The sequence below is a fragment of the Micrasema longulum genome, unplaced genomic scaffold, assembly GCF_059751315.1.
Source record: "Micrasema longulum isolate JH-2025_06_02 unplaced genomic scaffold, ASM5975131v1 h1tg001620l, whole genome shotgun sequence".
Classification (NCBI taxonomy): Eukaryota; Metazoa; Arthropoda; class Insecta; order Trichoptera; family Brachycentridae; genus Micrasema; species Micrasema longulum.
Window position 1 is genome coordinate 23,326 of NW_028278801.1, and position 13,973 is coordinate 37,298.

The following is a 13,973-nucleotide window of genomic DNA, read 5'->3' on the forward strand; positions in this document are numbered from 1 at the left end:
ATTCAGCACGGAGATGAGATAGTCTCTTTTACGACCCATATTAAGTCCTTGCAAGTAATTTTGGACACTCATCTTCCAGAGAACTCATACATAAACCATATAGTAAACAAGTATCAAGCCAGATTGAGTACGTTAACAGGAGTCTCGCGAGTATGGTAGGGGAGCCACCCTTTTATACAGATACTTTTTTATACTCGTTCCTTATAGAACCATGTTCAAAAAAGAATCTCCAAAGACTTGACCGGATCCAATTCCAAAGTCTGAGACTATTCCTCGGAGCCATGAAGTCATCTCCAACTAACACTTTACAAGTAGCGGCTTGTGATCCACCCGCGGAATGAGAATATAATACTTGCGGAAAAGTTTTTTCCAAAATACTCTTTCCAAAAAAACAACCTGCTCCTCAAAAAGGTACAATTTCTCTAGGATTATGGGACATTTTCATCTTTTTGGTCCCATAAACCACTCCCTTTACTACTCAACAGCTTTAATTTTTAGAAATCTTTTGAATTTAACGTTGACCCTAGACCTTCTTCCCGTTTATCGTTTTCCATTTGATGTATCTGTATACGCCCCAAATATTGAACTCACATTCGGAGTTGAAAGCCATCTACAGCCCCAGTGTACATTCAACCGTACTCGGTTGTCAAGATGGATAGGTTTAAGAATTATCTACACTTATATATCTCGATCAGATTCACCAACCCACATGGGTGCGGCCACATATTGTGAAGACGACGATTTTCAAAGATTGTGCAAATTGCACAAGAATGCATCTGTATTTGCAGCTGAATGTATCGCAATCCGAGAAGCTGTCAAGTACGCTTTAAGCTCACAATATAGCAAGTTTCTTATCCTGTCGGATTCTTTGAGTGCCTTTAAAAATACTAAATCCCCCCGTCTTTTTATCCCGAGGACGAGCTCTGCATAGAAACTCGATTTCTTCTTTCTTTATCAGAGACATCCAAAAAGAGCATTGTTATGTCTTGGATCTCTAGCCATTGTGGTATTTCCGGCAAAGGAGGCAGACCATTCCGGGGATCCTGCCTATTTTCCTACCACTAGGTGATATCCTCGTTATGACAAAGGAAAATAAATTTTGTACACGGCAAGAATATTGGGTAGCCTCCTCCCAAGCTAAGGAAAACCAAATGTAACAAAAAAGTATTGGTTTTCCAAAGTTATTCTTAACAAATTTGAGACATCTTTCATATGCAGAATACACATTGGGCATCGTTGTAATGGTTCTCACCTGTTCACAGTCCATGTCCGGGACTTAAAAGATTTAAATCATGTTTTTTTTAATGCCTCAAAATTTTAATTTTTTTTAATAAAAAAAAAAATTAGTTAGTTCCAAATTTTGAAAAACACCTGTCGCCATCCCCTCCCCAGGATGCTGGCTAAGTATTTTCCATAATTTATTTTGCTCTATATTCGACTACATAAAAAAACTTCGCATTGAAAAAACATCGACATTTCGATTCATCGATGTTTTTTTGAACAAATATCGATGTTTTATACGATGTTTTTTTTTAGCGAAGTATCGATGTTTTGAAAACATCGATGTATCGTGTGCATCCCTACAGTCATAACACCACATAACGACATAAGACTAAATAACCATACTCTAACCTTAGTGTCACTTTGGTTTCTATTTGTATACCGTGCGTTTTTAATGTTATTTTGAAGATAACAAGATTGATAACGCTTAATTTATATAAGCGTTTTCGTATTCTAAAAAATACTGTCATTATTTTATATTTATCCTCCATTATACTGCCCTGCCGGTCACAATATTTTTGTCGTATTGTAGTGCCATGTTTTGAGAGAATTTTTCCACTTAAATGATGTTCCTTCACTGTGTTTTGAGACTCAAAGTTTAGAAGGAAAATATCTAGAAATGTCATCGTCTTTAGTCCAGCAGTTTGTTGCTGGACTAAAGTCAAGAAATGCGGAGACGCGCAGCAAAACGGCCCGGGAGTTATACCTCTATGTAAAAACAGAACTTCGTGAAATGCCCCAAGAAGAAATTACTCAGTTCCTCGACGATTTCAATCACCACATATTTGAAATGGTTTCTGGGAGTGACGTCAATGAAAAGAAGGGTGGTGTTCTAGCAATTGGTAAGCATAAAATACATACCTAAGAGCATTATTTTCCATATAGCTGACCATCTCACCAGGCTTTTTGATTATGGAGGAACCTTAAGAGATATACCGATATCTCATTGGTGATATAGCAGCAAACATAATGCCAACAGATTTTCATACCACAATTAAAATATTTCTAGAGATAACTATATCGACAAACAGTGATAACCCTCTTACCATCCCTAATACAGGTCCTGGGCCCCGATTACAATGGGAAGTTAACAGAGTTATCTTAGACTGTCTATAAAAAAAAAAAGATATTTGTGTACGAAAATTAGTATATTTGCATGAACATTTAAAGTATCTTCCTTGGTAACCTATAATTGAACATGCTTGGAAGAAAAAATTGTATGCATATACAAAATTGTATGCATATACAAAAAACTTAATTTTATTTTGTAGATAAAATTGAAGATAAATGTTAACTTCCCATTGTAATCGGGGCCCTGGAAAAGTAACAAAACACAATATATAAATCTATATATTTTGATTATGGAGTTACAATAACAATCTTTAAAATCCAACTGTTTGTATATATAGAAGTCAGTAGTATGATTATACAAATATGATTTTATGTTGAGACCTCAGAAAGCTAAGCACTACATCTGCAAGGTGCATTTAAGTCTCCATAGTGTTTATAGCTGGTAATATTTTGCATATGTAGGGCTGATGGAATGTCCTGTTTATTTCAAAATTTGACATTATTTTATCTGCAACCTGCGGTGCTATTCCGAACGCTCTCGTGGCCATAGAAAACACTTTTATATTGCGTATTTTGTATGTAAATACATGCTATAAAAGCTTTTTCTACATCCGCGAGAGCGTTTGGAATAGCAGACCTGATATAGAAACCTAAATGGACGATTTATTCTAAACTAAAATATTTTTCACATATTTTAGTTCAGAATAAAGCGTCCATAATAATAAATTGTCTAACACAATGCTTTTAAATAAATAATTTTATTTTTTCACCTTCTGTTCAAAATATATCTACACATTGGCAACTTCTAAATACTAAATGTTTTTTCAACAATTTAGATAGCCCACCCAACCTGCAGGAAGGCTGGGTGTGCCATTAGTTCACTGCCTTGCTCTGTGTGCACGAATAATGTTAGATTTGGGTTCTGAATTTATTTTTGTCGCACTATTATTTATATATATAAGAAACACTATATTTATAAATATAGGCGGCCTCCGTGGCGTAGTGGTCTGCTTGACTCACATTTGGAAGGTTCCGGGTTCGATTCCCGGTGAGAACACAAAAATTAAAATGTAATTTTTCTCAAGCCTGGGTGTTCCGTGATATAATTCGCCGCTGTAATTAGGCCTCCTGGCCTGTTATGGTGCAAACAAAATAAATATATACATATATATATTAAATAAACACTATACTTTTAAATACACTATAGTTTGGGTAAATAATATTAATAACTATAATTATTGGAAAAAAATAATACTCATGTGCGGCTATACTACTCAAAGGGTTATAATTGTAGAACTTTGAATGGTAGGAGCATAAGTTGTTTCATCAATATTGCACTCTAAAAGTTAATATCCTCTAAAAAATATTTATATCTCGAATATTCCCTTTGCTGAAAAAACTTCGATATCTGATAGGCTTTAAAAATACTTTTACAGTGGCAATGCACTAAAATATATGGATTTTATTTTTCTTATAGTGTGCCTCATCAGTGGGGACTGCGACACAACAAAGACGAGAATATCCCGCTTTGCCAACTACCTTAGAAACCTCTTTCCTTCATCTGATGTGGGTGTTATGGAACTAGCGGCCAAAACTGTCGGGCGTTTGGCTGCTATATCCGGTGCTAAGAGGGCTGAATATGTGGAGTTTGAAGTCGACCGCGCATTCGAATGGTTGTCCGTAGAAAGAAACGAAGGAAAACGGCATTCCGCGGTGTTGATACTTAGGGAACTAGCAATTGCCATGCCAACATACTTCCATCAGCAAGTTTCGGGGTTTTTTGAGCACATATTTATTGCGATGCGTGACCCCAAAGCGCTTATTCGAGAAGCAGCAAGTAAAGCTTTACAGGCTGGTCTGGTAGTGACAGCACAACGTGAAAATGCTAAGCAAACGCACACTCCGCATTGGTATGATCAGTGTTACCGCGAAGCTAGGACATGCATCGATGATCAATCCTTCAAGGAAAAAGGAGTAACCCGAGACGATCGTGTTCACGGAAGTTTCCTTGTGTTCAATGAATTGTTGAGGTGCTCGAATGCTGCATGGGAGCGCAAGTACACTCATTTAATGCAAACCTTAGATACTCACCAAGAGATTAGTCTCACCGAAGATATTATATCCATGATGCCTCGTCTCAGAAGTCCATTGAGTTCACGGGGGCGCCATGTTGATATCACTAATGCATCTTCTAGTAGTGCTCAAACTGCAAATGTCTATGAGTCTGCTGTATGTAAGCAGCTTGTGATGAACAATTATGAAACCATATGTAAAGGTAATTAATAATTTTTATCTAGTAATGTATACATATGAACTTCTGTAGTGTTATAATATTTTAATAGATACTCATTTACATCTTTTTATTGAATCTGCTTACAAAAAACGTTATATTTTATTTTCTTATAGATATTATGCTACATAGGGTATCCAGGTCACCTCACGTTCAACAAATAATTATGATTATTATTCCACGACTAGCAGCATTCGATAAAGAAGATTTTGTTGAGAAATATCTACAGTGTACTATCGTCTACTTACTGGACACATTAAGAGGAAGAGAAAAAGATAGAAACATGGCCTTTACTACTATTGGTCTCATAGCCATTGCAGTTGGTGTAGAAATCAAACCATTCCTTCGCAGAATAATGGAAACCATCAAAATAGCCTTACCTTCTCCCGATACTCCGGTAAAGAAACGTGTAGCAGATCCTGCAGTATTCGTTTGTATTTCTTTGCTAGGAAGAGCGGTGAATGTGGTGATTGCTAGAGATATAAAAGAGATTTTGCTATCTATGATGGCTGTAGGATTAACGCCAGCTTTGACAATATGCCTTAGAGAGCTTGCTCAAAGTGTAGTTTATGTAAAGAGAGATATATCCGATTGTTTGTTAAATATTCTCTCTGAAATTTTAATGAAGAAACCATTTCTACACCCTGGAGTACCTAAACACTTGGAACAGCAAGTGAGTTCGCCTTTCTTTTCATCTGACTCGCACGATGTTTCTTGCTATGTATTGGCGTTAAGAACATTAGGAACGTTTGATTTTGAGGGATACAGTTTATTGCAATTTGTTAGACGTTGCGCAAATTATTTTCTACAGAGTGAACAGCAAGAGATCAGACTGGAGGCAGTAAGAACATGCAGCAGACTCCTGGCTCTAGCCATAGAATCACATCACAAAGAATATTCCCATACAGTAACATGTACTGTGGCTGATGTCCTCAGGAAACTTTTGATAGTTGGCATTACTGATACAGATTGTGATGTTCGCTATTGGGTATTAGCTTCACTCGATGATACATTTGACTCGCATTTAGCACAAATAGAAAATCTCAGTTCCCTATTTATAGCCATGAATGATGAAGTCCTCGAAATACGAGAATTGGCTATCTGTACCATTGGCAGACTCAGTACAGTTAATCCAGCTTATGTAATGCCCAGCTTAAGGAAGACGCTCATTCAGTTTCTGACTGAATTGGAACATTCAGGAATGAGTCGTAATAAAGAACAAGCGGCACGAATGCTCGACCATTTAATTGTAAATGCTCCTCGACTGATCAGACCATATATGGAACCTATTTTGAATGTTTTGGTTCCAAAATTAAAGGAATCTGATTTAAATCCAGGTGTTGTCCTCAGTGTTCTACGAGCTATAGGGGATTTAGCAGAAGTTAATGGTGATGGAAATGGTCTTCAAAAGTGGATGCCTGAATTGTTATCTATTCTGCTGGAATTATTGGCCGATGCTAGTGCTCCAGAAAAGAGAAGTGTTGCTCTCTGGGCATTTGGTCAGCTTATAAGTGCCACTGGCCAAGTGGTCACTCCTTACTCGGAGTTCCCCAATTTGATGGATGTCCTCATCAACTTCCTGAAGACTGAACAGCAACCTGTCATCAGGAGAGAGACTATTAGAGTATTGGGGTTACTGGGGGCATTAGACCCCTACAAACACAAAATTAGCTGCGGAATGATAGATGCACAAGCTGACACCAATCTGTTATCTCTAGCTGACAGCAAGACTGATGAAAATAACTATGATATGAATACAAGTGAGATGTTAGTCAATATGTCTTCGTCAATGTTAGAGGAGTACTACCCTGCTATAGCAATTTCAACTCTGATGCGTATAATCCGTGATCCCACTTTGTCTCAACATCACACTAGTGTCGTACAAGCTGTAACATTTATCTTCCAATCTCTGGGAATCAAATGTGTACCATACATATCTCAAGTTATGCCGAGTTTTTTATATGTGGTTCGAATGGCAGATATAACTTTCAGAGATTTTCTCTTTACGCAGTTGGCCACGTTGATTGCTATAGTAAAGCAACACATTAGAAATTATTTGGATAAAATATTTGATCTGATCAAGGAATTTTGGACTCCCAATAGTACTCTACAAACAACTTTAATTCTATTGGTGGAACATATTGCTGTGGCCCTGGGCGCAGAATTTAAAATCTATTTACCACAATTGATACCGCAAATTCTAAGAGTACTATCGCACGACTCCAGTAAAGAACGTACAGTAACAGTAAAGTTGTTAATGGCATTACAGAAGTTTGGCGATAATTTGGATGATTATCTTCATTTAGTTTTGCCTCCAATTGTGAGACTGTTTGACTCCAACGACTGTCCTTTGTCAGTTTGCAAAGTAGCCATGGAAACAGTAGGACACCTAGCGGATTGTCTGGACTTTACCGATCTCACCTCTAGAATTCTTCATCCATTGGTGCGGAGTCTAGAAACTTGCCCCGAGCTGCGCCCGACCGCAATGGATACCCTGTGTGCGCTTGTAGTACAACTTGGAAGAAAATACAATAACTTTATTCCCCTCGTGCAGAAAGTAATCAATAAACATCGTATCCCGTGCCAGAAGTATGAGGTTCTAATATCCAAGTTGCAGTCTAACACTACACTTGCTATGGATGAAGATTTTCTTCTTACCAGGCATTGGTTTTCTGGACATAATAATCATGAGGTAATGTGTGCATTAATGTTTTCAGATATTGCATGAATATGTATTGTTATTTATTATTTATTATAAATAATTAATGTACATTTAGATAATGTATGTACATTTAGATAAAATTTAATTAATTTTACATATTGTTTTGTATTGCTTCATTTTAGTTTTTCTGATGTACTAATTTATCTATTTGTTAAGGTATATTTAATAATATTAATTGATAAAGTTTATTAATTTGGATAATTAGCTAAAAATCGGACTGCTAATGAAAACGTTCACATGGTTAAATAAAAATATACCATTACATATACATATTATGTTGAAACCCGTTTCTCAATTTTTTTTCAGATAAGTTTGACATCAAGTGACACAACAACAATAAAAAAATTACATGTTAATGCTGATAATCTAAGGTTAGCTTGGAACGCAACCAGTAGAGTTTCAAAGGATGATTGGCTGGAATGGTTACGCAATCTTAGTATTGGACTTTTGAAGGAATCCCAAAGTCCCGCTTTGCGCTCGTGTCTCGCTTTAGCACAAAATTACTCCCAACTACTAAGAGATTTATTTAACGCTGCATTTGTATCATGCTGGACTGAACTTTCCGATGCAATGCAAATAGAACTGGTCAAAGCCTTAGAACAAGCTCTCATGGTTCCTGATTTACCCGAAATAACTCAAACTATTTTAAACTTGGCAGAGTTCATGGAACACTGTGATCGTGGATGTCTTCCTATTAAGCCTCATTTACTGGGTGAGAGAGCTATGCATTGTCGCGCTTATGCTAAAGCTCTTCACTACAAAGAAGAAGAATTTAGACAAGGTGTTGGCTCACACGCTGTAGAATCGTTGATTCTGATCAATAACAAATTACAACAGCGTGAGGCTGCTGAAGGTCTTCTAGAGTATGTAATGGCTAGACGGCGTGGTGGAGATACAGAACTGCAAGTGCAAATTCGCTGGTACGAAAAATTGCACAGCTGGGAAAAGGCATTATCTTTGTATAAAGACAAATTACACAATGAACCCGATGAAGCTGAGGCACGTCTTGGTCAGATGCGGTGCCTAGAGGCTCTTGGGGAGTGGGGAGAACTTCACCGTACAGCCGGAGAGTATTGGGAGAATTGGGATGGTGAAGACAAGGCCCGAGCTGGGAGATTAGCCGCTGCTGCAGCTTGGGGCTTGGGGGAGTGGGAGTCCATGACACAGTATGTGCAGTGCATCCCTAACGATTCCCAAGATGGCGCCTTCTATCGAGCTGTACTCGCCGTGCACGAAGGACAATTTTCCCAAGCCCAACTTTTGGTGGAACAGACTAGGGATTTACTAGATACAGAGCTTACTGCTATGGCTGGTGAATCCTATCAACGGGCATATGGAGCAATGGTTTGGGTTCAAATGTTGGCAGAGTTAGAAGAAGTTGTGCAGTATAAACTGGTGCCCGAGCGAAGAACAGCTATTCGGTCCATGTGGTGGGCTCGCCTTCAGGGAGGACAGAGACTTGTAGAAGATTGGCAGCGAATCATCAGAGTACGTCGCTTAGTTGTTAGTCCTGTAGATGATATGCACACATGGCTAAAATATGCTTCTCTGTGTCGTAAGAGCGGCTCCTTAAACCTCTCACACAAAACACTGGTTATGCTCTTGGGCTGTGATCCTTCTAAACAAGCAGACATGCCTTTACCGATCCAACAACCGCAGGTTACATTCGCTTATTGCAAATATTTGTGGGTTGCATCAAATAAAGAACTAGCGCTGTCTCAACTTCAGCATTTTGTAAATGTAAATCCTCTCAGAGCCTCTGATGAGACGACTGAATTAGAGTGGCGCAGACTTTTGGCCCGATGCTATCTCAAGCTCGGTGCTTGGCGAGAGTCATTAGAAGGAATTACAGAAGCATCAATACCAGTTGTTTTACAATCATATTCCTCTGCCACAGATCATGCATCCGATTGGTACAAAGCTTGGCACGCCTGGGCTTATATGAACTTTGAAGCTGTTCTCTTTTATAAACATAAAAATGGTGATAATAACAATGCTAATGCTCCAGGAACTGGTACTGAAAATAATGGTCATTATGTTTCAAAATATACTGTGCCCGCAGTTGAGGGATTTTTCAAATCCATTAATTTATCCCATGGCAGTTCGTTGCAAGACACTCTGAGACTTTTAACATTATGGTTCGATTACGGACAGTGGCCAGAAGTTCACGAGGCTATTGTGGAAGGTATTAAGACTATAGAGATCAACACTTGGCTGCAAGTGATACCTCAACTTATTGCTAGGATTGATACTCCTAGAGCATTAGTCGGCCGGCTGATTCACACTCTACTTATTGATATTGGAAAGTCACATCCGCAAGCCCTTGTTTATCCACTCACTGTCGCTTCAAAATCTTCATTCATCGCACGGAGGAATGCAGCAAATCAGATCTTAAAGTCCATGTGTACACATTCAGCAACACTAGTCAATCAAGCTATCATGGCTTCCGATGAACTCATCAGGGTTGCAATCTTATGGCACGAGCAGTGGCACGAAGGCTTGGAAGAAGCATCGAGGTTATATTTTGGAGAAAGAAACATTAGAGGAATGTTTGAGACTTTAGAACCATTACATGCAATGCTCGAAAGAGGACCGCAAACTTTAAAGGAGACGTCGTTTAATCAAGCATATGGAAGAGATCTTATGGAAGCTCAAGAGTGGTGTAATCGCTATAAGGTGAGTGATTATAATCTGTTCTGCGACCGTTAGCAATATCATCAAATTATAAACACATTCAAATTAACAACTATAAACTGTAATTTCTCCATATGTAATAGTACTTCCTCCATATACGAGACTGCATAATATATTCTATTTGAAATTGCCATTTTAGTTGTAACATCTGTACCTACTATTTCACTCTTTCTGTTTCATATTTTTCAATAGAGTAACTCAATTAAAATTAAAATAAATATTTTTGTTTACTAAAAACTATTTATTACTCTTTAAGTGTGGTATAATTTTAGGGTGCATGGTGAATAAAAAACATAAGTTTTATCTTTAAGATCAATAGGGTCTTTCACGTTTTTTTGTTGTTTTTATTTTTAAATAAACAAAAAAATACTATGGTAATGGTATTAATATTTTTTTTACCCTATGTTGGATAAATTTACTATGAAGGTATAAAATATGCATATTTTGGATTACTCAAAAACAAGACGTTTTGTGCGCTATGGAACAAACAGCACATATGACGTTTTTGCACCATTTTTGTACGCAATGTTAAATAGAAACGCAGTTGGCGGGCATGACGTCAAAATAATATGACCCCAACCGAAAGCCGTTTTGTATATTCTCAACATTATTCCTGACTTGTGAAAAAACCCTATTGTCCACATTTTAGGAGTCTACAAATCCTCGAGACCTTAACCAGGCTTGGGACTTGTATTACCACGTTTTCCGACGCATATCCCGCCAGCTGCCGCAGCTCACATCGCTGGAGTTGCAGTATGTGTCCCCCAACCTGTTGGCTTGCCAGAACCTGGAGTTGGCCGTCCCTGGCACGTACCGCCCGGGCCAAGAGGTGGTGCGCATCGCTCACATCCAGACCAACTTGCAGGTTACCTAGCCTATTTCTTCACAATCTTAATATTCAATGTTTATTCAACTCCTATCTGTATTATAATGACAAAAATTGTTTTATAGGTAATAACGTCAAAGCAGCGTCCTCGTCGGCTCTGTATTCGGGGCTCCAATGGTAAAGATTATATGTTCTTACTAAAAGGTCATGAAGATTTACGACAAGATGAAAGAGTTATGCAACTGTTTGGACTCGCAAACACCTTATTACAAAATGATCCAGATACATTCCGGCGTAATTTGACTATACAGCGCTATGCAGTTATACCTCTCAGCACTAATTCTGGATTGATTGGTTGGGTTCCTCACTGTGACACCTTGCACTCCCTCATTAGAGATTATCGTGAAAGAAAGAAGTGCCTGTTAAATATAGAGCACAGAATAATGCTGCGTATGGCCGCCGATTATGACAGACTACTCTTAATGCAAAAGGTTGAAGTGTTTGAACACGCTTTGGAGCACACGGCTGGAGATGATCTGGCACGCCTTCTCTGGCTCAAGAGTCCCTCGTCTGAAGTATGGTTCGAACGAAGAACTAACTACACTCGATCGCTGGCAGTAATGTCCATGGTCGGGTATATTTTAGGTCTAGGGGATCGCCATCCTTCCAACTTGATGCTTGACAGAGTTACGGGCAAAATACTTCATATTGACTTTGGTGACTGTTTCGAAGTTGCCGTTACTCGTGACAAATTTCCTGAAAAAATTCCATTTAGGTTGACGAGAATGTTGATAAATGCCATGGAGGTTACCGGCATAGAAGGAACGTACAGGTGTACATGCAACTCTGTCATGACTGTGCTGCATCGCAACAAGGACAGCCTTATGGCGGTGCTGGAGGCCTTTGTCCACGATCCTCTGCTAAACTGGAGGCTCATGGATGCCGGGCGGCGCTCCCGCGAAGGTTCCTTGGGCTCCGGGGGGGCTGAGGGGGGCTCACTGTCAGCCCCCCCGGCCATGGTTGCCCCCCTACCTCCACCACCGTCATCACGCGCCCCTGCACCCCCTCCTGAGGGGCTGCCCGAGGCCCTCAACAAGAAAGCTCTGGCCATTATTACTCGGGTACGAGACAAGCTCACTGGTCGAGATTTCAATCCAGACAAAGCATTATCAGTCACCGAACAAGTTGATCTTCTAATCCAGCAAGCTACAAGTAATGAAAATCTTTGTCAATGCTATATTGGTTGGTGTCCATTTTGGTAGTTTATAGAGTTTATGTTTAAGGTTTTAGTCTGACAAAAAGTAAGAAAATCATACGATTTACGCATTCTAAAACATTGTTTTTCAAAATAGCCCAATTAAAAAAAAAGAAAGCAAAATGCATTAGTTTAAAACAGATATTTCTGTTAAAAAATATACTTAAAAATTTTATGACTAAAATACAATTACCTTTCGACCGGCAGATTACGCCTCTTAAAATTTTGAGCAAACTTTGGTACATTGATTCTCATATAAAGTAAAATTGGTTCAAATGATTTAATGGTACATAGTAAGTTGAACAAAAGAACTGTGGCGGAAAAATCTTAAGAGACGTAATCTGCTGGTCAAAAAATAACTTTATTTTAGTCGTATAAAACTTTTAAGTATATTTTTTAACAGAAATATCTGAAAAATATGGTTTTTATTTAATGCATGTTTGCTTAGTGTTTTTTAACTGCAGTTGAAAAGAAACAGTATTTTAAAATATCTAAGTTGTATGAGTTACTTACTTTTTATCAGACTACAGCCTTAAGTTTGCATCCCATAGAAATGTAAAGCCTGAAATAAAACACTTTTTATGGTGATTCTGAATATTCAATGCGCAAATGTAAACATTTTGCCAATAAGTAATCTGTATTATTTATTTAATAAACATATTTCGATATTTTCCTCAGCATGAAAATATTTTTATGTGTAGACAGTAAAGTTATTTATAATGCGTGAGTTCTATTTATTTAAAATAATAGAACAATTAAAAGCTTTCATTACATTGATGTGTAATATGTAATTTGCATTTAAAAAAATAACTCCATAACGTTTGTATCGTGAAAATATTGTATTTGAGATACAAACAAAATAAATCTACTTGCATATTGTTTTTATAATCTAACAAATACTGCTTTTGGTGAATCTTCAAATTGATGTTAGACTTTGAAACTATGTAGTTATGTTTCCATATTAAAAATGGGCAGCTTCATTTTCACCTCACCTAAGTAAGAAATATACTTTTGTCTTATTAAAAATTTATTGAGTATTTTCTCTTGGGTACAAAATATGCTTATACCTGCTGCATATAAACTTGTATGCATATTTAATGAGAATGTTGGCATATTGATGGTTCAACATCAGTATAATTGACAATTTAACAATCCAAAGGCAAATCCATTTTAAAACAACAAAAACTTGTTTGATTTGTTAGCCTGGATAACCTGACTTATATTTTAAGATTTTATTATATTGTTTATAAATAATTTTTTTTTCATCAAATATTTTTTTTTATACAAATAAACAACATAGAAATTATTTTCTATGTATAAAAATATAAATATTACGCTGTGTTTTAATTTATCATAGATGTCTGCATAAAAGATGTACATAAGTAAAATAAATGTTACTGTAGGTACGAGTAGTGCATTTAAGAATGTATAATAATACTATACTAACGCGTTAGTGTCTGTCAGTGAATCGAGTAAACATACAATTTTCGCTCGTGTAAGCATTGACATTTGAATGATTTATAAAAAAATAATTTTGTTACACATTAGACATAAGTAAAGATTGAATGGACTGTACATATTTTTTTGTTTGAATTGTAATAAAATATGCTTATTAGGGCCGGTTACACTAAAAAGTAAATAATTTTTGCGTTTTTGTCAAAATAAATAAAGTTGGTTTGTCAAAAAAAACGTTTTTTACAAAAATACAGCAGTTAGCTTTGAATATTCTAAACTTGCCTTTTTATGGTGCAGCGCCCGCTGCAATTTTAGAGAAATCGAGATTTCTATTTTGGATATGACAAGTCTTAAGTTGTTGATTTCAGTTGCAGATACC

The 13,973-nt window shown here is 37.2% G+C and overlaps 1 protein-coding gene across 1 annotated transcript; it reads left to right on the forward strand.

Moving 5' to 3' along the window:
* The first annotated feature begins 1,606 nt into the window (after positions 1 to 1,606).
* mTor (serine/threonine-protein kinase Tor) lies at positions 1,607 to 12,256 on the forward strand. The gene is made up of 6 exons (XM_088236933.1): positions 1,607 to 2,123; positions 3,830 to 4,627; positions 4,759 to 7,334; positions 7,671 to 10,040; positions 10,708 to 10,923; positions 11,010 to 12,256. The coding sequence occupies exons 1-6, from the start codon at positions 1,901 to 1,903 to the stop codon at positions 12,144 to 12,146; spliced, it is 7,320 nt and encodes a 2,439-aa protein (XP_088093059.1). The 5' UTR covers positions 1,607 to 1,900; the 3' UTR covers positions 12,147 to 12,256.
* The last annotated feature ends 1,717 nt before the right edge of the window (positions 12,257 to 13,973 follow it).